Below are 26,536 nucleotides of genomic sequence, written 5' to 3' on the forward strand. Positions count from 1 at the left end.
GAAGTAAGTGGGTACATCAGATTGCTGAAGCAGGAGCTTAAAGATGTCAGCAAACACTCCAGCCAGTTGATTAACACAGGGCTTCAGTACTTTGCCAGGTACCCCAGAAGACCATAAGGTAGAGGAACAGAAGTAGGCCATTCCACCCATCGAGTCTGCTCCACCATTTAATCATGGGCTGATCCAATTCTTCCAGTCATTCCCACTCCCCTGCCTTCTCCCCATACCCTTTGATGCCCTGGACAATCAAGAACCTATCAATCTCTGCCTTAAATACACCCGCTCACTTGGCCTGAACAACTGTTCATGGCAACAAATTCCATAGATCTGCCACCCTCTGACTAAAGTAATTTCTCCGCATCTCCTTTCTAAATGGATGTCCTTCAATCCTGAAGTAGTGCCCACTTGTCCTAGAATCCCCTACCATGGGAAATAACTTTGCCATATCTAATCTGTCCAGGCTTTTAACATTCGGAATGTTTCTATGAGACCCCCCCCTCATTCTGCTGAACTCCAGGGAATACAGCCCAAGAGCTGCCAGACGTTCCTCATACGGTAACCCTTTCATTCCTGGAATCATTCTTGTGAATCTTCTCTGAACCCTTTCCAATGTCAGTATACCATCTGGGCCAGATACTTTCTGTGGGTTCACCTGAAGAAGGATGCTCCTACGTCGGCCTCAGGTATTGAAACCGCAGGGTCGGTGGGTGATCTGAAAGTTCATGAAAGTGCCTCCGTGTTCTGTCAGTTAAAGCGAGCTTAAAGGCATTGAGCTCACCTAGGAGCGAAACCTTGTTGTCACGTATATCACTTGGCTTTACTTTATAGGAGATGATATGATTCGAACCCTGCCACAGCTGTTGAGTATCCTTCTGTGATTCAAGAGCCCCCAGCAGTGCTGCAGTCAGTGTAATGCAACTACAGGTCCAGGCGTCGGAGTTCGGAGATCATTTCCAGTACTCTCTGTAAGATGTTTGTATGTTCTCTCTGTGAATGCCTGGGTTTCCTCCCCAGTCCAATGATGTACCAGTTAGTGGGCTTATTGGTCATTGTAAATTGTCCTGTGATTAGGCTAGTTTTAAATAGGGGGGTTGCTGGGTGGTACAGCTTGTTGGGCTGGAAGGGCCTGTTTGACACTGTATCTCTAAATAAATAGTAAAGTTATAAAGTTTGTCCTGAATTGTCACTTCATATCTGAGACAGCTTTCTGGAGTTCAGACCTGGACCTCTTGTACTTTCCCTGGTTTCCCAGACCTGAACACCACCCATCTAGCCCTCAGCAGATTGTGAATCTCTTAGATCATCTAAGGCTTCCAGTTGGGGAAGACTATAATATTTTGTGAGAGCACATTCATCCACGAGTGTCATTATAAAATCTGTGACAACATGGCATATTCATTCAGATCATTCTGATGAGTCCTTGAACATGGTCAAGTCCACCGACTTGAAGCAATCCCATAGCTGCTCCTCTGTCTCCTGCAACCACCCCTTTGTGGTCCTTACTTCTGGCCTTTCTCTTTAGCTGTATATAGGTAGGAGGAGGATGGCTAGATTATCAGATTTCCCAAAATGCATTCTAGGGATGGAACAGTAGGCATTCCTGATGGTGGTGTAGTAGTGGTTGTGTGTGTGTGTGTGTGTGTGTGTGTGTGTTGGGGCCCTAGTGCTGCAGGTGATATGCTGATGATAATTCAACAGAGATTTCTTGAAGCAAGCCTGAATGAAGTCTCTGGCAAGAATGTGAAGGGTGTCAGGGTAGGCTGTTTCTTGTTTGCTAATGGTGGCATTCAATACATCGAGTGTTTGCTTAACATCTGCCTTTGGTAGTATGTAAATTGCAATCAAGATCATGGAGGAGAACTCTCTTAGTAAGTAGAATGGTCGGCACTTAATCATTACAATTTCCAGGCTGCAATAAGACCGCTGCATCTGAGCACAGTTTATCAGAGTTTATCATGGAGCACAGCCCCCAGGCCTTGCCTTTTTCAAATTAGCAGTTTGGTCTAATTTGGTGGATTGAGAATTTCATGGGCTGGATTTCCAGGTCAAAGTCCATAACAATCCCTCATTTTCTTCCAATATGGCACTCTTGCCTTTCGGTCCTCTGCTTTGTTCTCCAGTGATTGTACATTAGCTGCAAAATGCTAGGGAGAGGTATTTTCATACCTTGATGCTTTAATCTGGCTTGAAGTGCACCATGGCGCCCTCTCTTCCAGCACTGGCTGACCTTCATCTGCTTCAAGGTGCCATACTTGCATTCCAGATAGTCAAGTTTGCCTCAGGAGATCATAAAATCGCTATTTCATTTAGAGGGTTCATTGAGCATAGCCTAATTGTCATGTTCCCTGTTCTCACTGTATTCTGCCTTCATTGTATTCTGCACATGAATGCTAAGTTGCTGTTTCAATTTCCCATAGCATTTAGAATGGTCACACCCTACTCCCACACCTTTCAGTTATGATTATGAAGGATTTACTCTGCTGCTTGTAAGTCATTACATGTAATTTTTTAAAAATTCTCCTCTTCTAATTTCTTTTGTTTAGTCACCAACAGTTGTTTGACTTGGAACTCTCTCATCTCCAATTTGAGACGGACTCATTTACGATACACTAATTTCCCTTTTACTTTCCAGATTAATATTTTAAATTTTCAATCAAACATTCTTCCAGTTGTCATTTCAGATCACTAGCTTTCTCCTTTGCAGCTTCTTCCCAGAGTCCATGCAACTGCATTTGTTTGATTTAACACACATCAAAGTTGCTGGTAAATGCAGCAGGCCAGGCAGCATCTGTAGGAAGAGGTGCAGTCGACGTTTCAGGCCGAGACCCTTCGTCAGGACTAACTGAAGGAAGAGTGAGTAAGGGATTTGAAAGTTGGAGGGGGAGGGGGAGATTCAAAATGATAGGAGAAGACAGGAGGGGGAGGGATAGAGCCAAGAGCTGGACAGGTGATAGGCAAAAGGGGATACGAGAGGATCATGGGACAGGAGGTCCGGGAAGAAAGACATTTAACTGCGAAGCCTCTTCCAGTGATGCCTACACTGAAGAAGTTTAGATCTTCTCTTCGATGGGAGTTTAGTGAAACCCTCTCTCACTGCTCCCCATCTATAATTTCTTCGGCCCTTCAACTTTTCGACCACATTTTGACTCAGACTCGCTATTACACCCATATATCCTTTCTTGGAAATCCCCAGGCTTCCCGTCCCATGATCCTCTCCCTTCTCCAGCTCTTACATCCACCCCTCCCCTCCTGTCTTCTCCTATCATTTTGGATCTCCCCCTCCCCCTCCCACTTTCAAATCTCTTACTAACTCTTCCTTCAGTTAGTCCTGACGAAGGATCCCGGCCTGAAACGTCGACTGTACCTCTTCCCAGAGTTGCTGCCTGGCCTGCTGCATTCACCAGCATTTTTTGTGTGTGTTGATTTAGTTTCTGTGAACCTCATAATGAAGATTTTAGACCTCATGTAGTTTTGGTGAATGGCCTTACAGAGATATACAACATTGTTCTGAACCCCTTATGTTTTAGAAAGGCAATTTCTTACCCATTGTTTCTGAGGATACATCTCATCTTTTAACTAAGAATGCCACAAACTTCCTAACTCGAGCAGTAAATTCTGCAAGCTTAGATAAATACAATGTTGGAAAATGCATGGTCATGTACTTTGGTGGTAGAAATAAATGACAAAAACTATTTTCTAAATCCAAAAACCTGAGATGCAAAGGGACTTGGGAGTGTATGTGCAGAACAAACTAAAGGTTAACTTGCAGGTTGAGTCAGTGGTGAGGAAGGCAAATGCAATGTCAGCATTCATTTCAAGAGGCCTGAAATACAAGAGCAGGGATGTGATGCTGAGGCTTTATAAGGCACTGGTGAGGCCTCACCTTGAGTATTGTGAACCATTTTGGTCTCCTCATCTTAGAAAAGATGTGCTGGCATTGGAGAGGGTTCAGAGGAGGTTCACAAGGCTGATTCTGGGAATGAAAGTGTTATTGTTATGTTTATTATTTAGTGTTGTGTTTGTTATGTTATGATTGCACTGCCCCTGAGGAACGCTGTCTCATTCTGCCCTGCAGAGCTGATGTATGGTTAGAATGACATTAAAGTTTTTTGAATCTTGAATCTTGAATCTTATCATACGAGGAAGATTTGATAGCTCTGGGTATGTATTCACTGGAATTTAGAAGAATGAGGGGGATCTCATTGAAACCTTTCGAATATTGAAAGGCTTAGCCAGAGTAGATGTGGAAAGGATGTTTCTCATGGTGGGGAGTCTAGGACAAGGGAACACAGCATCAAGATAGAGAGGCATCCATTTAAAACAGAGATGAGGAGAAATTTCTTTTGCCAGAGGGCGGTGAATTTGTTACCACAGGCAGCTGTGGAGGGAGGTGTTTTTAAGGCAGAGCTTGATAGATGCTTGATTTGGACACTGCATCAAAGCTTATGGGGAGAAGGCCGGGGAGTGGGGCTGAGGAGGGGAGAAAAGGATCAGTCATGATTGAATGGTGGAGCAGACTCTATGGGCTAAATCAGGGGTCCCCAACCTTCTTTGCACCACGGACTGGTTTAATATTGACAATATTCTTGCAGACTGACTGGGGGTGGGGGGGGGTTGTTCAAGTGGGGTTAAACTCACCTCAACATGTCTTTTACAGTTAGGGTTGCCAACTTTCTCACTCCCAAATAAGGGACAAAAGTAGCAGTCAAATCCCGGGACACTTTACCCCTGGAAAGACTACCATGACCATGAAGCCTTGTGCGGGCACCTGTGTGCGCACGCATGACGTGTGCGTAGCCGTGCGCATGCATGTACGTGCCGATTTCCCCCCCTCAAATCGGTTTTGCCTTCATCTTCCCGACTATATTGTACATACATTATTTCTACTTTATATAGGCTGTGTATTTATCATATCATTCCTGCTTTTACTATATATTAGTGTTATTTTAGATTTTATGTGTTATTTGGTATGATTTGGTAGGTTATTTTTTGGGTCTGGGAACGCTCAAAAATTTTTCCCATATAAATTAATGGTAATTGCTTCTTTGCTTCACGCCATTTCGGCATGAAAGGTTTCAGAGGAATGCTCTACCTTAGCGGGGGAAATAAGGGACAAACCAATTTAGTCCAATATATGTAAACACGAGGAATTCTGCAGATGCTGGAAATTCAAGCAACACACATCAAAGTTGCTGGTGAACGCAGCATCTCTAGGAAGAGGTACAGTCGACAAGTGTCATACAACAATGGATAATATTAAAAAAGAGTGGGAAAAGGAGTTGGGTACAGAGATAGAGGAGGTTATATGGAATGAGGCTTTGGAGTATGTTAACTTTTCCATCAATGCCAGGCATTGTTTAATACACTTTTAAATCCTACATAGACTACATTACTCAAAAGTAAGGATTCATAAAATATTCCCAGAGGTGTCCCTAATGTGTGAGAAATGCAAGTCCTTGGAGGCAAATTTGTTACATAGTTATGCTTTACGTCCCAGGATACAAGAGTATTGGAAGCAAATATTTGAGGTCTTATCGAAGGTACTAAAGGTTCAGATACTACCAGACCCCATTTTAATAATTTTTGGAACTTCTGCGAGGTCAAATAAATTCCAGGCTACCCAGCAACAACTCCTGACCTATGGCGTACTTAATGGAAAGAAACTCATACTGATGTTCTGGAAAAAGGAGGAAACTCCATCACTCAGACAATGGCTGGCTGCATTAATGGATACTCTGCATCTAGAGAGGATAAGATACGTTATCAAGGACAGACTCAAGGAATTTGAAAAAATCTGGCAACCATTACTGTTGTATTTAGAAGAGACCGACAGCTGAACTAAGTGTGGGGGGGGGGGGCGGTAGGACCTAAACAGCACATACGGGAGGGGTGAGGGGAGGGGAGGGCTGGGAAAGGGAAAGGAGACGGGGTGGTAGGGTTTCTTGTGCTTTTTGCTTGTTTACTACACATACATTCATTTGATTTTCACTATGTTGTTATAAGAAAGAAAAGAAAAAAAAGCATTAGGACATTGTTGGTTGTGGTTAAGCAGATGTTGCTTCACAATAAAAAACATTTGAAACAGGATAACCAGAGGCTTTTTCCCAGGGCTGAAATGGCTAACCCAAGAGGGCACAGTTTTAAGGTGCTTGGAAGTAGGTATGGAGGGGATGTTAGGGGTAAGTTTTTCACACAGAGAGTGGTGGGTGCATGGAATGCACTACCAGCGATGGTGGTAGAGGCGGTTATGATAGAGTCTTTAAAGAGAGTCTTAGGTAGATACATGGAGCTTTGAAAAATAGAGGGCTATGCGGTAGGGAAATTCTAGGCAGTTTCTAGAGTAGGTAACATAGTCAGCACAACATTGTGGGCTGAAGGACCTGTAACGTGCTGTGATATTTTCTATATTCTGTGATATTACACTAAGTGGGTTTGTCAGTACAGAGAAAAGTGTAAAACAAAAAAAAATCAAGTCAAATGAGTGGTAGATGGAGTTCAATGTGAAAAAATGTAAAGTTATTTACTTCGATGCACATAATGGAAAAGCAGACTGTCTGGTAAATGGTAATTTGGGTACAAAGGGACCTAAAGTGTGCCTGGATACAAGGTATTCATTGCCAACATACCAGCAAGTGACAAATGTTAGTATTTATTATAAAAGGACTTGAATGCAGAAAATTTTATTACAATTATATAGGGCCTTGGAAAGATGACAGAATCAAACAGATTTAATATCACTGCCATATGTCGTGAAATTTGTTAACTTCATGGTAGAGGTAGGCCATTTAGGACTGAGATAAGCAGGAATTTATTCACCTTAGGGTCATACACGTTTTGGAATTCTCTATCTTGAGAGCACAAAATCAGTTGATTTTGTTCAAAACATGTTGAAGGATCTCTGGACATTAAAAGAGTGATGGATACAATGGTGTTTAGATAGATTACATTAACCAAGATCTTAATGGAACTGTCTTGAAAGATTAGTTAATCTACTATTCCCATTTTATATGTTCTTATATTGGCCTTGGAGAGGTGCAGCATAGATTATTCAGAATGATAAGAAGCATATTAGGAAGGATTGCTCAGAGTTTGGTTCTCTTTTCTTTGGTACATAACATTAAGAAATGAAGTTTAAGATGTATAAAGGAGATGAGAAATGATTTTCTCTGGTGGAGGTATTTTCAACAAACTGGACTATTTTCATAAAACACAGTGCACTGGAAATATGGAACTTTCCCTCAAAATTTCAAAACCAGGACTGATATTGTTTTCTCAAGCAGTGCTGTTTATGGCATGGTCACTGGCACTGGAGAGAATTTCGGTGCATTTACTTACAAAATGGCTGCAGAATGAATCAGTTGTGCAGAAAGTAATTGTATGGTACAATATACAGTATATCTAAGTTCTCATAGTCCAGAGGGACTGGACTTCAAAGAGAAAAGCACAAAACATCTGGGAAACATTCTGCAGAAGTTAGGGTCTGTAAAGATGATAGATAAGCTTATGTTAAGCTTTCATTTTTTTAAACCCACACTATGCCTGTAATTTTAGTTTTGAGCTTGTGTGCATTCAAGTATGAATACTGATTTCAGTCTGGGTGTGTCTCTAGATATATATCAGGTCAAGTTCTTTTATACTGCATTGCTCATTTTAATACCAGGAAACACGCAGAAAATATGGGTGACGTTCTGTGGGCATACAGTAAATTATCTGTTTAAACAAGGTGCAGGTGGTTTAACACAATCCTGTGACCTGGAATCCCGGGGAATGCCTGTTCCATCTCTTTATATTCCCACTCCTGGTGATTCGGTTTCGAGCAAGGATCAATCCTGATGTTTGTGGCACGAATTATTGTTCTCTGTTTAATTCCGGATATTTAAATCCACGACCTCGCCTGATGACACCTGCCTCTTAAGGTCAAGGCACCTCCAAGGATCCAGTTTCTCTTTGACACTGTGTTTCCCCGCCTGCCTTTTTAGGGTTGTTTATTTTTGTGTATGTACGCTGCGGAGATGGTCCTGATTGGCTTTGATCACACATTACGGCGCAATTGTGTGTTGTGTGGCTGATGTCAGGGGCTGTCTGTGACGTCAGGAGCCGCGTTGGGGGGGGGGGCATTTACACTGTCAGTCGCAGCTGGGAAAAGTCAGACGATTAGACAGAGACAGAGGAGAGGGAGAGACGAGACGTGGCCCTGTAATTATCGGAACCAGAAGCTGCAGAGAACTACTGCTTCAGCATGGATATCCTGGAGGTGTTGAATCTGAGCGAGATCGCTCTTTATTTTTCTAAAATATCCATGTTCCCGTTGTTTGACCTGGCTTATTACATCGTGTCAATTCTGTACTTGAAGTACGAACCAGGTGTGTGTATTTCAGTTTCGGCGCCGGTGGGGCAGGGGAACGGGGCTGCAGTTGGGGTACGAGGCAGATTGCCAGTCCGAGGGACCGGGCGCAGGTTGCTGTGGCTTATCCAGTGTGTATGTGTGTCTGTGTGTGTGTGTGTGTGTATGTGTATTGGAATCCTGTGCAGGGCAACCCACTTTAACGTGTTGCTGCAGCTGAAAATCTGCTCTGACCAGTGACCGGGAGGGGTTCGGTTGTAACCCAGAATCACCGATAGTAGATGGCCCGTGTTGTCCGCGTTCCTTATACCGGCGAAATTGACTTACCTTTGAAACTATCTACAATGATCTTTTTTACTTAACCCCCACCCCCTTAAAAATAACACAATGGAACCCCGTTTTACCCTCAACGGAGGAGTATTTATGACATACCTGGAGGGTGTATGTGTGGTGCAGGGGGACGGCGAGAATCAGCAGGAGCTTCGTTATGTGTCCGGGTGGAGAGAATAAATAGCAGTGTCCAGGAATAACTGCAGCTGTCTGACTGCCATATGCAGAGTATGTGCAGAGAGAGCACACGGACGTTCACCACCGGATTTCCATCAGGTATCCGTGAAACTTAAACAAACTAGACATACAGCTGGATGTTCAAAACTGAAAAACAATCTTCATGTAATTTCCAGCAGCAGAAAATGGAAAGGATATTTCCTACTTCTCTGTCTGCCCCCGGTATCCCTGTATCAGCTGGCCGAGGTACGAGGCGCATTCTGAGCTCAGGGTCCCAGCAGTGGCACTAACACTAAATACACGCCTGCCCCTAAAACTCAGCACTTGTTCAAACTTAAAACCTGCCTTCTCTGTTTACCAACGATCTTTTATCTTCTACATCCATACTTGTCAATAACGTGATGCCAGCGCCAGACACATTCGCCTTTCCCCCGCGCTTCAATATTCTGAAGAGATTATTCTGGCGATAGCAGTCTAGTTCTGTCTCCCACATCCACCAACACACAGTCCTCTTCTCTCTCCTCTCCTCCAGCTCCACCACCACCCACTCTTCAGTGTTCCATGTCGCCGTTTTCTTTTGTCTAGCCACTTTAATTCTCCACCCAACTCCCACTCTGACAGCCTCTTCATCCCAGATGGCAGGAATAACAATGGAATCCAGTTGTGTTACGTTCGTGTACTTTCTATTTCTGTTCTTTCTCCTCTGATAATTTAAAATTTAACTCATTTCCTCCTGCCTACACCTCCCTTGGTGCACCATTTGGGCTCCTCTTTCCACTGGTACCAACCAAACCATCTGTTCTCCACTTTAGCACAAATCCCTCTCTATCCCTTCTCTATCCCTTCTCTATCCCTTCTCTATCCCTCCTCTATCCCTCCTCTATCCCTCCTCTATCCCTCCTCTATCCCTCCTCTATCCCTCCTCTATCCCTCCTCTATCCCTCCTCTATCCCTCCTCTATCCCTCCTCTATCCCTCCTCTATCACACACATACACACACACACACACACACACACCTTTCACTATTTTAAATGTGATTTTGTTTCTTGCTTTTCCCAGATCTGATGGCTGATTACCAATCAGGATTAGTGACTGTCTCTGACTAATCCGATGAAGATTTCCATAATTTTCTATTTATTATTTCAGAGTTCTAATATTTGCATATGTAGTTTTGGCTAAAGCAGCTGGTGCCTGACAGTAGTTGGCAGTGCCGGCTGGGTCTGCAATCCCATTCGCCTGATGTGTCATCTTCAACAATGCCCAGAATGATTTTGTTTTGTTACTATGCATGGCAACATTTATTGTTCATATTTAATGGCCTTTGAACTAGGGAACCAGTTTATAGAAACAACAACCTGGTGAGTCCAGGGTCATACAGACCACAAGAGTTATAATGATAGACTTCCTTCCCTTACAGAAATTAGAATACCACACGTTTTCATAACAATACTTTCATGGTTACAGTTCCTAAATTTGTTCATTCATTCCAGATTCAAGTTATTTGAATTTAATTTTTCTTAGCTGCCACAATCATCCAGACACAAGGGATTCTGGAAATTTTGAGCTACACATACAAAATGCTGGAGGAACTCAGCAGATCAGATACCATTTATGGAAGGGAATAAACAGTTGACACTTCAAGTTGCATTCTGCCCCCTTCCTTTCCAGTCTTGATGAAGGGTCTTGGCCTGAAACATCAACTGTTTATTCCTCTCCATAGATGCTGCCTGACTTGTTGAGTTCCACCATCATTCTGTGCCTGTTGCAGAATCATCCGGAACTCTGGTTCCGGTCTCGGAATCTTATTACCTGCCAGCACACCAAGAGTCCTCTCTACACAAGATCAATATTTACCAAGCAAAGGGCACCAGACATAATTTCTTAATACTGTATGGCTTTCAATATGGGTCAGGTGCTGCCTGGTGCAAAATTCCACATTGTGAGACATGTTGTATTAGCCTTCTTGCAAAATACTCTCAACATGTATATCTCAACAGAAGGAGACTGGTACGGACATGTTGACCTCTGTCAGCATTGAGTTAAGCTGACTGAGGTCAGCGTGTTATTTCAGATGGAATTCACTGACAGATTAAAACACAAGGCTCACAAACAAAACATCACCAAGTAATGTGAAGTCTAAAATTCAATTTCACATATTTTCGGTCATCCAAAGAAGCACAATGTTTTGGGGGCCAGCAAAAAAAAAAATCAAGAACTTAGATATCCTAGGTTTAAGAAACCACTATTGTGCTTTTCTGCTACTTAAGAGCCACAGAGTCTCATAATCATAAAGCACAGGGACTGGTCTTTCAGCTCACTCCGTCCATGCTGACTACAAAGCACATATTTCTTACTAATACCCTTTACCAGCACTTGGTCCCTTGCCTTAGCAGTTCAGTTGTCGAGATTCTTAGTGCACACAAAACACTGGAGGAACTCAGCAGGTCAGGCAGCATCTATGCGGGACCTGATGGAGGATCTCAGCCCTAAACATTGACTGTTTAATTCCCTCCACAGACGCTACCTGACCTGCTGAGTTCTTACAGTGTTTCGTGTGTGTTGCTCAGGGTTTCCAGCATTTGCAGAACCTCTTGTGTCTGAGATTCTTCTTAAATGTTGCGAAAGCACCTGCCTCCATGAACCCCTCTGGTAGTGTGTTCCAGATTCCATCCATCTCTGTGGTTCAAACCTCTAAACCATCTACCCCTTCCCCTAAATGTATGCATTTCAGTTTTAGATTCCCGTGTGATGGAGAAAAGTTTTCTACTCTCTATCCTAATTACACTCCTCATAATTTTGTAAACTTCTATCAGGTCCCTCTCAGCCTCCCCCTCTCCAAGGGAAACAAACCCAGGCTATTCAGTCTCTCCCCACAATTATAATCCTCCTGTAATTCTCATGCAACATCCTGGTGAATCTCTTCCATATGCTTTCTAGTGTAATCATGTCCTTCCTATAGTGTGCTAATCAGAGCACCACAGCCTAACCAATATTTTATACAGTTGTACCATAATCACCCTGCTCTTACATTCTGTGTTACTGCAAGAATCCCATATTCCAGGGGTAAAGGAATTATTGGTATTTCAGGTCACCATCTTGCCTGCCTGTGGTGTTATCTTTAGGGATCTATAGAATTGTACGCCAAGATCCCTCTGTTGCCCAATACTCCCATGCAGTCCTACCATTATTAGACCTTCTAACATCCAAAGATGTAAACCTGATGTACGTTTACAGATGGAAACTGCTGTCCGAGGTGTCAGCTGCCACCCAGTTAAATGCTGCCTTTGCCATAACTGAGCTGCTGCTGCCACAGCAATAATTAGGGGCTCATATCAATAATTAGGGGCTCATATCACTGTGTCTGGTTGGTGCACATGTCACTACCGCCTACCTGCAAAAAGACAATGCTTATAATTCAGTGGTGGTGGTGGTGGGGGGGGGGTGTCAGTGAAAAGATAGCTGATATTTCACGAGAACCTGTAAACCTGCAAGTGGTTGCTGACTTTCTCCATGATGTATTCCTTGTGAAGCATCAGTGAGAGTCACAGGTTACCAACTTTTTGTCTAATTTTGTTGATAATTCAGAAGTATGCACTGCAGTCTCAGGTGATATCATCATGGTTGCTAAATCCCAAGAGGAAATGACTCCTGGTTTTGAGTGGATCACAGTGGGTTTAATTTCTCCTGTGAGTAGGATTTCCACCAGAAATGGGTGCAAACACCAAGAAACATCTGCAAAAGGCAGATGTAAAAAAAAGCTGCACATGTTCTTTTTCTAACCTGATATCTATGCTTAACTGTTTTCAAAACCTCCTAACAGTGAATGAAATCATTACAATGTGACTGCTCCTTTAATTGTGTACAGGTTTACATCAGGTGAGGTAGGTGTCCTTGGTGAGGAGGGCAGGCAATCCTCCTGAAGTTTTCTTGGGGAATTAAACTCTACAGGGAAAAATTCAGTGGATTTTTTGGTGGGCACAGAAGTAAAATATGAAATTCAAGCCAGTGAAACGTCAAGTGAAATATTTAGAAAGGGGTAAAAGCAAGGGAATACGCAATGAGTGGAGCAATGTTACAAAGTGCTTAGGAACAGAAAGATCTTGGACTGCATTTCCACTGATTCCTGGAGATAGTGGGACAGGTAGATGATGAAGTTATATGGAAAAATAGGGAAGTTAAGAGCAGGGAGATTATATTAGACCTGCATAAAAACTTTTAGCTGAAGGAGAGTATGCATTTCTGGTCAACGCACTACAAGTAAGATGTTAAAATCATTAGAGAAGGTGCAGAGCAGGTTACTAAAAATATTGAAAACCAAACAAATTTCAGAAGCTGACAACTGGAAATAAGTCCCTACCCACCTTGGAATTCCTTTTTTCTCCCCTCTCCCATCGGGCAGAAGATACAAAAGCTTGAAACCATATACCACCAGGTTCAACAGCTTCTACTCCACTGTTAAAAGTCTATTGAACGGTTCCCTAGCACACTCTTTTATTTTACCCATACTCCCTCTTTTTCTGTAGCTGTAACACTTTATTCTGCATTATTATTTTACCTTGTATTAACTCAATACACAGTAATTAATTCATCTATATGACAGTATACAAGACAAGCCTTCCACTGTACCTGTGACAATATCAAACAAATTCTAATTCTCATTCACCAGAAATGAGAAACATTTCTTACTTGGAGACACAGAGACTGCAGATGCTGGAATAGAGGGCATCAGTCTGCTGGAGGAACTTAATACGTTAAGTAGCATCTGTGGGGAGGTGTCGTTGGGGGTGGGGAAGGGATTATTGATGTTTCAGGTTGAAGCCTTGCATCATGGTCAACCCAAAAGATCAAAAGTTCTGAGGATTATGTTCTGATGCAGAGTTTCAACCTGAGATGTAACAATTCCTTCTCCGCTAGAGATGCTGCTTGACTCGCTGAGTTCCTCCAGCAGATTTTGTTGCTCCTGGTCTCTCTCTTTCTCAGTTCTGATGATGGATCTTTAACCTGGAACATTAGCTCCATTCCTCTTTGGACAGAAATGTAGTACTGTTTCCAGAATAATTCGTGTTATGAGGGTGTAATTCAGCTCTATGTGTTTTCCTTGGAGAATGGAATTTAAAGGGAAATTTTATTCAGATATACAGAATTTTTAGAGGCCTTGAAAGAGAACATAGAGACCTGGGCAAAAGAAGGTCTGTAACTGGGAGGCATAGGCTTAGTTTAATTTGTGGAAGGGTTACAGGGCAGTTGAGGAATAATGTTTTCACAGGGCAGCAAAGTTTACAGTGCTAGTGGTAAGATCGGAGTTCAATTCCCACTGCTGCCTGTGAGGAATTTGTATGTTTTCCCTGTGACCATGTGTATTTCCTCCGAGTATTCTGGTTTCTTCCAGCATTCCAAAGACATATTGGTTAGAGTTAAACTGTGGGCATGCTACGTTGACAACAGAAGCATAGCAACACTTGTGGACTACCCCAAGGACATCTCGGACTGTACTGGTTGTTGATACAAATGATACATTTCACTGTATGTTTTGATGTGCAGGTGTCAAATAAAGCTAATCTAATCTTTCCTAAGTAGCAAGAACCTGGAACTCCTTGACCAAAGAATAGGTGGAGGCATAAACCCTTGGCTCATTAAAATGTAAGCAGGGAGGTACTTGAGATTTAACACCCTCAGGGCTAGAGGAGATCTAAATAGAACATTTGGTTGGGATGAATGGCTCCCTTCAATTCTGTAAATGTCTATGATCATTACTTAAGGAAGTCACAGGGAATCCTGCATGTCACGGGCAGTGCAATGGGAGCTGGAAATAGCTGAGCAGAATTACACTGTGATCTATTGTCTGAGTTGATGAGGCCATAACATTTGAATAAGTCAATGAATTTGTAGCTACTTTGGAACAACCCACAGTAATACAAGTATATGAAAATTGTTCAGAGTAGACTACTTTTAAAAAGAAAGGATGTTGCATTGGTATTGAACATTTCAATATGTCAGTATTTCAATAAGCCAATTTGCTGACAATGTGACAAGGTAGCATATAGGACAGATAGATACTTTATTGATCCCAAAAGAAATTACAGTGTCACAGTAGCATTACAAATGCACAGATATAAATATCAGAAGAAAAGTAGAACAAATAAAAAAAAGTTACCACAACAATCTAATGGCGGGGTTGGGGGGGGGGGCGTGTCCTCACTTCCCTGGCTATAGGTTGACACATTATGGCCGAGGGTAAGAATGACCTCATAGCACTCTTCGGAGCTATGTCTTAGTCTATTAAAAGTACTCCTCTATTCAGCCAAGATGGCATACAGAGGGTGAGAAACATTATCCAGAATTGCCAGGATTTTCCATAGGGTCCTTTATTCTACCACAGCTTCCAGTATGTCCAGTTTAACTCCTATAACAGAGCCAGCTTTTCTAATCAGTTTATTGAGCCTGTTGGCCTCACCCATGTTGATGCTTTTGCCCCAGCACACCACCGCACAGAAGATTATGTTGACGACAACAGACTGGTAGAACATGTGAAGGAGAGGCCCGCATACTCCAAAGGACCTCAGTCTCCTCAGGAAGTAAGGCAACTCTGGCCCTTCTTGTAGTCAGCCTCTGGGTTGGTACTTCACTCAGGTCTGCCATCCAGGTGCACCCCCAGGAATTTCTGCAGATGTCATGACTCAGTGTTGTATCTAAAGTCCGGTGTACACAGTGTAAACAGGAAAGGAGTCAGTGGGGCCCCAGTGCTGCTTATAGACATGTCTGACACACAGCTCTGAAACTGCACATACAATGGAAGTGCCAGTCTGCACTGAATCGAGCTTTGCCCCCTGCAGTTAGGGCTGTATGGTACTGTATTGAAGGCATTAGACAAATTAAAAAAAACATGATCCAAATGGAAGTAGGTTCTGTTCAGCAGACAGATGACAGTATCATCGACTCCAATGTGCTCCTGGTAGGCAAAGTGCAGGGGATCAAAGCAATTACTTTTATCACTTTTAATGATCTTGATTTGGGAATAAATATTGATCTTTACATAGCACCTCAAGGTGCTCTTTGCAGCAACCCTCAGTGCTGAGCTGGGGTGCAGATCAGTATGGGTACAGTATGTACTTGGATTTGTGAAGTGGAATATGAATTCATGTCTTATTTACCCACAGATAAATGTGTCAACATAGGAATAAGATTGAATTTCAAATTCAAGCACAACTGAAAACACTCTTAATTTAATTAATTAACTTCATGGTTTGGGGGGACATGGGAGTCAATTTCCACATAGGAAACATTGTGAAAGGAACATTGCTTAGATCTAAATATAAGAAATTCCTCTGAGTAGCCACCTGAAATTCACAGCTTCAAAGGGGAGTTACAGAAACAGGGAAGGTCTTTGCAAACATAACGCACGAACAGAATTGAGAGTGTGAGATGTTGTTCCCTAGAGAAGATATTTTGAGAGTTCTATGGTCAGAAAAGATATATATGTTTGTGGAATTTTTGTTACTGAGATAAAATGAAGGGCTGTTCATCACTTGGGATTGCACAGGAGCAGTCTAACCTGTGCTCATTATTTTTCCTCGTTTACAGGACCTAGGCTTTGCAGCTGAGGGCAGAGTATATTACCATCTCTAACTTCACCACAGTAGAACGATGGTTACATTGTGTGACCAGTATAGCGAAGACTGAGTTAGCATCTGAACACCTGAACTCAGATCCCATGTATCAATATTGGTGATCAAGAAGCTAATAGCCTGTCATTAAAAACTTCTGTATTTCACTAATATACTTTGGCAGGGAAATAAGCTAGTCTGACTTATTTGTGACTCCAGAAGCCGACATACAATGTGATTGACCCAGTCTAGAGCCAACCACATTACTGTTGTTTTCTGGAGTCACAAACCATTCATAAATTTCTTTGTGATTTGGGCATTGCTGGCAAGGTGGACATTTGTTGCCCTGGAGGAACCGGTGGTGTTCTTTAACTGCTGCAGCCCTTTAGAAACATTGATGAAGAAAGGTGGGTAACATACTTCCAAGTCAGGTGTGTGATTGGAGGGGAACCTGCTCCCATGGGGATCGTTGCTTTGCTGCTGCTTACAAGGGAGCTGGGGGGGCTTTGGGGGGTCTAACATTTAACTGTCATTCATTCTTTGGGGGCACTCCTCTGTTTTCATGGATGGTTGTGAAGAAAAAAGAATTTCGGGATATATATTGTATACATTTCTCTGACATTAAATGTACCTTTGAAACCATGTACCTGCTACCCTTGTTCTCTTTGATCAATAGAGGTCACAGCTTTGGGAGCTGGGTCAGGACAGCTTAGGTGAGTGACTAACAGATGGAGTAATGAAAACCATCCCATTTTGTATATAAAATAAATAGAAACTTTTTTTTATCAAGTGATGAGGGATTGAAAGGTGTTAGTGCTTGTACAAGAATCACAAACAGCTGATATGCAGGTGTTTATCAAGAGATTAGGATGGCAAACAATGCTTGACAATTTTAAGAGAATTTGAGTTGGTGAGTACTTTATACTTTATTGACGCCAAACAATTGGTATTAGAACGTACGATCATCACAGTGTTATTTGATTCTGCGCTTCACACTCCCTGGATTACAAATATTAAATAATTAAAAATATTAAAAATAGTTAAAATTAGTAAATATTAAAAATTTAAATTATAAATCATAAATAGAAAATAGAAAAATGGGAAGTAAGGTAGTGCAAAAAACCGAGAGGCAGGTCCGGATAGTTGGAGGGTACGGCCCAGATCCGGGTCAGGATCCGTTCAGCAGTCTTATCACAGTTGGAAAGAAGCTGTTCCCAAATCTGGCCATACGAGTCTTCAAGCTCCTGAACCTTCTCCCGGAGGGAAGAGGGACGAAAAGTGTGTTGGCTGGGTGGGTTGTGTCCTTGATTATCCTGGAAGCACTGTTCCAACAGCGTGCAGTGTAAAGTGAGTCCACGGACGGAAGATTGGTTTGTGTGATGTGCTGCGCCGTGTTCACAATCTTCTGCAGCTTCTTTCGGTCTTGGACAGGACAAATTCCATACCAGGTTGTGATGCACCCTAGAAGAATGCTTTCTACGGTGCATCTAAAAAAATTAGTGATGGTTTTAGGGGACAGGCCAAATTTCTTTAGTTTTCTCAGGAAGTAAAGGTGCTGGTGGGCCTTTTTGGCAGTGAACTCTGCTTGGTTGGACCAAGTCAGGTCATTTGTGATATTGACCCCGAGGAACTTAAAGCTTTTGACCTGTTCCACTTGCGCACCACCGATGTAAATTGGGTCGTGTGGTCCGCTACTCCTTCTGAAGTCAACAACCAATTCCTTCGTCTTGCTGACGTTGAGGGATAGGTTATTGTCTTCGCACCATGCCACCAGGTTCTTAATTTCCTCTCTGTACTCAAACTCATCATTACCCGAGATACGGCCTACAATTGTTGTGTCATCAGCAAACTTATATATTGAGTTTGATGGAAACTTGGCTACACAATCATGGGTGTACAGTGAGTACAGCAGGGGGCTGAGTACACAGCCCTGTGGGGCAGAGTGATTGTAGAGGAGAGCTTGTCTCCTATTTTTACAGCCTGGGTCCTGTCTGTGAGGAAGTTGAAGATCCAGCTGCAGATCTGAGTGCTAAGGCCCAGGTTCTGGAGCTTAGGAATCAGTTTATTTGGAATGATGGTATTAAAGGCAGAGCTGTAGTCAATGAGTAGTTGCCTCCCGTTATATCAAGGGCTGGTAAGAGAGCATATGGAATACTATATGCAGGTCTGGTCATCCTACCTAAGGAGGGATACACTTGATGGAAGGAATGCCACAAAGCATCAGATTGATTCTTGGTATGGTGGGGCTGTCATTAATGGTTCCTGTGAGCTCTTGAGTTCAGAAGAATGAGAAGTGATCTCATTAAAATGTACAGTATTACTGTACCAGATTTGTCAGGGCTGATGTGCAGTTGATGTTTTTTGCAGACAGACTGTTGTTGAAAACCAGAGGTCACAGCTTAAAAATAATGACAGATGTTTTTCACCTGCAGGATTGCTAATCTTTGGAATTTACTATTCAAAACATCTGTGGGGACTCACTTAATATTTTTAAGATGGTTAATATATTTTTTCATGTTAAGTGAATCAAAGGATATGGGGCTAGTGCAGGGAAGAGTCACAGAGATAAAAGATCAGGTGTAAATAGCTGATGAGGCACAAATGGACAACTGAATAATTCCTGATTCTATTTATTATGTCCTTATGTATGTAGCCAAGGAAATTGTTGGGTTGGTGACGAAGGGTTGCAGTTTCAGAAGGAAAGCCTTGATTCCACTGTTTTGTGTATTAAGACCATAATACAGTCCTTAACTTCCCTTGTCAGCCACAGTTGCCTACCCCTGTCATTTGTGGGATAAACCTATCCTGCACGTTGCGAACTATTCCCAGAAACTTCGACCGTCTCTGCTCTGCAATCATCCCCACCAGTATCCTCCTCCAATCCACCTGGGCAAGCTCGTCTCTCATGCCTCTGCAATTCCTTTTATTTTATTTTGATACTGATACATGTGATTTATGGTTCTCCCTCTCAAATTGCAGTATGAATTCAATTATTATGATAACTGCCTCTTAAAGGTTCCTTTACATTAAACTCCCTAATAAAATCTGGGTTATCACACACACACTCAGTCTAAGATAGGGGAAAGGCCCAAACACAAGCTGCTCTAAAAAGCCATCTCATAGACATTCAACAAATTCCCTTTCTTGCGATCGGACACCAACCTGCTTTTTCCAATCCCTTTGCATATTTAAGCCCCCATTACAACCCCTCATCTTGGCTACTATTTGGAGGCCTATATCTGATTCCCATAATGGTTTTTTTTTAACCCTTGCAATTTCTTAACTCCACCCACAAAGATTCAACATCCTCTGACCCTATGTCACCTCTTTCTAAAGATGTAATTCCACCTCTTATCAATAGAGGCACACCATTGCCTATGCCTTCCTGCCTGTCCTTTCAGTACAAAATATATCCTTTGATGATAAGCTCCCAACTATAACCTTCTTTCAGCCATGACTCAATGATGCCAACAATATCACACTGACCGATCTCTAATTGCACCAAGAAATTGTTCACCTTATTCTGAATGCTAAGCACATTTAAATACAGCAACCAGTCTTGCTTTCTTTACCCTTAATTAACTTTGCCTCTGTGGTACAATTTAACTGTTTGCTCTGCCTGCATTTGTACCAAATCATTGGCTTGTCCTTTTTTGCATTCATGTATACCCAAAATCTACTTGTAAACCTGCTGGCTCATCCTCAGCTCTATCGGACTGGTTCCCATCCCTCTGCCATATTAGTTTAAGCCACCCCCAACAGCCCGAGTAAACCTGCCTGCAAGAATATTGGTCCCTCTCGGAATCAAGTGCAACACGTTCCTTTTGTACAGGTCCTACCTGCTCCAGAAGTCGTCCTGATTTTCCAGAAATCTGAATCCCTGCCCCCCTGCTCTAATTCTTCAGCCACACAATTATCTGTCACCTCATTCCATTCCAATCCTCGCTGTCGTGTGGCACAATCCTGAGATTACTACCCTTAAGGTCCTGCTTCTCGGTTTCCAGGACCTTCCTTTTCTAGCTATGTCATTAGTACCATGATCTCTGGCTTCCCACCCTCCCTTTTCAGTACAAAGTAAACCTGCAAATTTTGAGGTTCATACAACCTATTAAATAATTTGAATCAAACTACAATATTGTATAGTCCAGAATGCCAGCCCACCTGGGCAATTGTGGCCTGAGATAGGAAATTCCTGGGAAGTAAAGCTCATATTTTCATAATTAGATGAAATGGAGAACTTCTTACATATTTGGTGATTTACCTCAACCTTTCGTGGCTCAGTCTTGTTTCCAGTTGACTTGTGCAGAACCTGGATCAACTTGTTTGGAATGATGTCATCAAATTGTGACTTTCTTTGTAATCGAGACCTGGTCTGACTGGGATGGGTGCCTTTGCCAAGACCAAAAGACTCTCAGTTGAAATGCACCCTGAATGATTTGGAAATAGGTTGGTTGCAGTATATTCCTATATCATGTTCCTCCTCCATTGCCTGCTAACAACTTTGATATTTTAGATGTGGTTTTATATCTGGTTTATTTGAAAGAAAATATGAAAGAAGTTGGAAAGTTAAAATAATTCATGAGTTTCCAATTTGGGAAAATTTTTAGTACAGAAACTGCTCACTTGTGGAAGTGAGTCACTAGAATATGACTCTAGAAGGGATGGGAACTATCTATATTCTAGTGACTTTAAACTGATTTTGTTAAAACAAAAATCCATTCAGTCAAAAGAGAAAAAAACGATTAACTAATAATCACAAACTAGTTATAGAGAGCTAACTGTAAACATAATTTTTTGATATTATTCCATAGGAAAAGGAAACTTGTTTTTTTGTTCACTAAGTAGTATCTAGGATTCTTGTAGCTTTAGAGTCATGAGTATATCTATGAATGGCCATGGATAAAGTCTGAATAAATGTTATAACATGACGTTTTCACTCCTATGTTTAGAGTCAGAAAAAAGTGTTTCCTTTTGGGATTTCAAGAATGATTCTTAAGCTCTCTGAAGATTGTAAATCCACAGTAGAACTCATTGTACAAGGCCTGTGCAAAGATCACTTTTCAAGTTATTCTTTACAATCTCAGATTCATTTATTTATCACACATACATGGGAACAGAGAAATGTGTTATTTGCATTAACAACCATATAAACCTAATGATATGATGGGGGCAGCCTGCAAGTGTCACCATATATTACTGGCGGGAGGAGAGATAGCAGTGTGCCGCGCGTGCGCAGCCCTCTGGTGAAAATGATATCGTATCCGTTAGATAGGGGCCGTGGACAATTCTGATTTGATGGAGACAAACGTGAAAGCACAGAGGAACATCTGGAGAAATTTCTGAAAAGCAGGTTTGTTGCTGTTGTTACTGCACGATCGAGAATCTTCCGGAGGGAAGGCCTCAAAATCCCCGGCTTTGCCTGCTGTTGGCGACTGAGATTGAGGTTGAATCGTTTGGATAGAGATGGTGCTCGGAGGGCTGGTTGGAGGCTTGAAGTTTTCGGACGACTCAGAGTCGGACTGTGGTTGGGCATGGCAGGAAGAGTTTTTCTTCCTTCTCCCGTCTGCGTGAGATGTGGGATATTTGAGAGACTTTGAACTTTTTACAGTGCTCATGGACTGTTCTTCATCAAGTTATGGTATTGTTGAACTGTTGTAACTATATGTTATACGAACGTTTGTAATTATGTGGTTTTGTTAGTTTTTTCAGCCTTGGTCTGTCCTGTGTTTTGTGATATCACACCGGAGGAAATATTGTATGATTTCTTAATGCATGCATTACTAAATGACAATAAAAGAGGACTGCGTGTCTTCATAATCTAATAATCTAATCTAATATTCTGGTGCCAACATAGTTTGCCCAGAATGCTTGGCAGAACCATAACAAAACAGAATACAACAAAACTCTTATGCAGCTCTATAAAACTCTGGTTAGGCTGCACTTGGAGTACTGTGTCCAGTTCTGGTCGCCTCACTATAGGAAGGACGTGGAAGCATTGGAAGGGTGCAGAGGAGATTTACCAGGATGCTGCCTGGTTTAGAGAGTATGCATTATGATCAGAGATTAAGGGAGCTAGGGCTTTACTCTTTGGAGAGAAGGAGGATGAGAGAAGACATGATAGAGGTGTACAAGATAATAAGAGGAATAGGTAGAGTGGACAGCCAGCGCCTCTTCCCCAGGGCACCATTGCTCAATACAAGAGGACATGGCTTTAAGGTAAGGAGTGGGAAGTTCAAGGGGGATATTAGAGGAAGGTTTTTTACTCAGAGTGGTTGGTGCGTGGAATGCACTGCCTGAGTCAGTGGTGGAGGCAGATACACGAGTGAAATTTAAGAGACTACTAGACAGGTATATGGAGGAATTTAAGGTGGGGGGTTATATGGGAAGCAGGGTTTAAGGGTTGGCACAACATTGTGGGCTGAAAGGCCTGTACTGTACTATTCTATGTTCTATGTTAAAACAAAAACAGTGGAATAAGCCCCATTCCTGCCTCCCATCCACACACGGCCCTCCAGTTCCAGGACAGGTCATCTTTACCCTCTAGTGAACTGGTAGACTTGCAGATATTGGCTTCCCCTCAAACTCACAGACTCTCAGACCCAGGCTTCCGCAAACTACCAGGCTTCAGATTGACCTTCAGGCTTCAATGTTCGGTATTGACCCCAGGAATCACCGGTGTGGATATACGGGGACCCTGAACACCAGTCCTCAAACTCCATACTCACAGATGACGGGACCCTGAACACTAGGCCTCAAACTGTGGTCTCGCAAACTCACATACCTAGGGGGTCACCGGCCTTTGTGCTTTTTGTCCACATAGAACTCTGATCCCCAAACCTGCTGAGGACTCTTTTATAGAAACAAGACAAGCATTCACTCTGTTGGCTAATTGCTAGTAAGAAATTATAAATTAAATGTAAAAATTATCCTAATTGCTTTATAGCTACAACGTGAGTTTAGATTAGATCCAAACACAGCAGTAACCCAACTTTGAAACATCAAACATTCCACATTTGACAGAGTTCTGACAGTATAAACGGCCAGAGCCGGCAGACTGGTCACACAGAGGTTAGAGTTCAAGTACTATAGTGGTCACCGTAAATTTAAAAAAAAGACTTTGATATGTGAGTTGGCTCAATAAATGTAATGCAAAAGTTGCTGCCTTGACATAACAATCCAGTTTAATCAATAAAGCCCATAAGAGTTTTATTGCTTCTGCTCTGAGCTACTCCAGTTTCATTTAGTGATTGTCCTACACTGCAAATTTGATTCTGTACTGATTCAACATCCTCTCCTGGAACAGTATTTGCAGATTTTGGTCCTCAGATTGACAGTGGGTATGTGGTGCTTACTGTTTGACATAATGATGGATTGGGTGAAGAAGTTAGCAAGTGACATTGGTGGTGGGGTGGGGTGGATGGCAGTGTATGGATGAGTCAGTGGAATGGATCTTGCGATATTTTCAGAACCTCAGTATCTTTTACACATGAACTGCAGGCTCATCATTCTGATAAGATCAAATTGACAGCAGCTGCTTGAGAGATTTACTTCTTGGCTTTGAGCATGTAGAGAGCTATTACAATTTGTCTTTAATTAATAGCTTAATATAACCTTCAGAAGATAAAACCAGTCCCATGTTTTAAAAACTTAAAAATAAATCAAATAATAGTAAATATTCATAAGTTAGTGATCAATACAGCCTTTTGAACATCAAGATATAAAATAGCAATCTGTTTAAAAAATATATACCTTGATTGCCTCAGACCTGTATACATCTAAAATGTCTCCAGTGAGATTTTCAACCTTACAGATCTTAGTAGTGATTCTTTACATCTGCTTACCAGGATTTCCTGTTTATCCTAAAACCACTGTGTCAGGATCCCGGACTTGTTCAGCAGTTTTTGTTGGCCTCAAATACTACCTTTTAGGTGTACTTTGCCCAAGGAGGTCAGAGTCATCATAGTCTCCCACAGATTCCTTGAGGCAGGACCATTTTTAGCTGCTGCTAATCTCTGCCACAACTCAGTTTATCGCTCATTTCTGGCGATAGAGATCACTTGAAATCTATACTCGTTGCAGGGAGACTTAATCTTATTTGTATTTCAATCAGAGGAATTTCAGGCTTGCCCAAAGTTGAGGCCTTTGGATAAATTCTTGCCAGGAGCATCTGGTTGTAGCCCTGAAGGGTCTCTATGGTTTTCAGGCTCAGAGATCATATCGCCTTCCAGCATATTCACTGGTGCTTGGCCAACCTATCCAGATGCCTTGAACTGCCCTCTCATCACTTTACCATTCATTTTACTATTTTAAAGGTGGCACAGTGGCATAGTCAGTAGAGCTGCTGCCTCACAGCACACCAGATCCAGGTTTGATCCTGACCTTGGATGCTGTCTGTACCATGTCCCTGTGACTGCAGGGATTTCGTCCTGGTGCTCTGGTATCCTTCCACATTTGAAAGACTTGTGCGTTCGTAGGTTAATGGGTTACTGTAAACTGCTCCTAGTGTGCAGGTGAGTGTAAGAATCTGGGGGAGATGATGAGAACATGGGGAAAATTAAAAAGTGTGGTTAGTGTATATAATGGTCAGCTTTGACATGATGAGCCAAACAGTCAGCAGATGCCACAAGCTACAATAGATCAGCACAGTATATACCAAAACTTGTATTTCCCAGGTTACGACATTATTCTGTCAATCTTGCAACTGAAAATAACAGTAATATGGGTTGCACAGGCACTGTTTATAAGATCAAGATCTTCAGTTGCAAACTTCACAAAATAATTTGTTGGGATTCTAATTTCTAGCCCGCTGTATTCATCTTGCACTATAAGTGGGTCATTTCAATGGGCTTCATACATGTATTAACAAACAAAATATGGTACAGACCCATATAGATCAATGTTCAATGTGCATTGGTACTTTTTGTACAAAAGTACGTTGGCCAGAGGTAGGTTTAAGATGCATTTTGGCAGAGGAAGGAAAATCCAGTTTTAAGAGCAGAATTACATAACTTGGACGGTTTGTACTGAAGACATAGATGGCAATAATGACCAGTTAAAATAAAGTTGCTCAGAACTGGAATATTGTGTGACTGTGGGACTGAAGATTAAAGATGTCATGCAAAGAGGCCATGGGTAGATTGAAAACATGAGCATTTTACAATCAACATATTAATTAATCAGGAGAAGACATAGATAAACAGGTCCATGGCCAACTGGAGCATAGCTTAGGGTTAGGGGTGCTGGAGAACTGAATTTCACCCCGTTTCTGTTTGGTTCATAGTATCTTGGGAATGCATAGGGCAGTAATAAATTGATCTGACCACTCGTGTTGAATAAACTTGGTAACATATGCCCTCTTGTATCAAGTCAGAGCATGATGCAGCATGGAAACAGGTCCTTCATTTCCAGCTGGTGCAGGCCATCCAAGGTTACCATCTATGCTAGTTCCATTTGCCTGCATTTGGCCCATAGCCCTCCAAACCTTTTCTAACTACGTAAATATTGTGACATACCATCCTCAACCACTTTCTCTGGCAGCTTATTGCATATATAACTACACTCTGGGTGGAAAAAGTTGCACCTTAGGTTCCTCTTAAATCTCTTCTTCCCCCCCCCCCCATGTTAAACCTATATCTTTTATTTCTTGATTCCCTTCCAAGGGGAAGAGACTACATATTGACCCTATCTGTGCCCCTCATGATTTTATACCCTCACGCTCCAACTCTCCAGTGGAAACAAAAGTCTCATAAGTCAGTTCCTCAAGTCCCAGCAACGGCCATGTAAGTCTCCTCTGCACTCTTTAGGGCATCTTCCCTATAGCAGGGTGACCAGAACTGAACACAATATCCCAAATGTGGCCTAACTAACGTCTTGTACAACTGCAATGTAACATATACTCAACATGCTGCCTGATTAGTGCCAGGGTGCCAAAGGCCTTTTTCACCACCCTGAATACTGTCAGAGAACATGGACTTGTACAGGAAAAAAGTTCCAAGTGATACAATAAAGCACCATATCTGCATGCCACACAATCCACCCTACAGATATCAAGGCTGAAGAAGCAGAAACTACATTAGCATTA

At 42.1% G+C, this 26,536-nt stretch overlaps 1 protein-coding gene across 3 annotated transcripts in view; it reads left to right on the plus strand.

Moving 5' to 3' along the window:
• Positions 1-26,536, plus strand: part of tmem38a (transmembrane protein 38A) — a 122,264-nt gene that overhangs the window by 67,703 nt on the left and 28,025 nt on the right. Inside the window, exon 1 of one of the 3 annotated variants that reach the window (XM_072244440.1) lies at positions 8,142-8,363. The exons of the other annotated variants lie outside the window; for them this stretch is intronic. Within the exon in view, the coding sequence (XP_072100541.1) occupies positions 8,240-8,363 (124 nt within the window). The 5' untranslated portion in view covers positions 8,142-8,239. Of the gene's footprint in view, positions 1-8,141; positions 8,364-26,536 lie in introns of those variants that run through there. 3 annotated transcript variants of the gene reach the window in all.

This window comes from Mobula birostris, chromosome 26 (genome assembly GCF_030028105.1).
Source record: "Mobula birostris isolate sMobBir1 chromosome 26, sMobBir1.hap1, whole genome shotgun sequence".
Classification (NCBI taxonomy): domain Eukaryota; kingdom Metazoa; phylum Chordata; class Chondrichthyes; order Myliobatiformes; family Myliobatidae; genus Mobula; species Mobula birostris.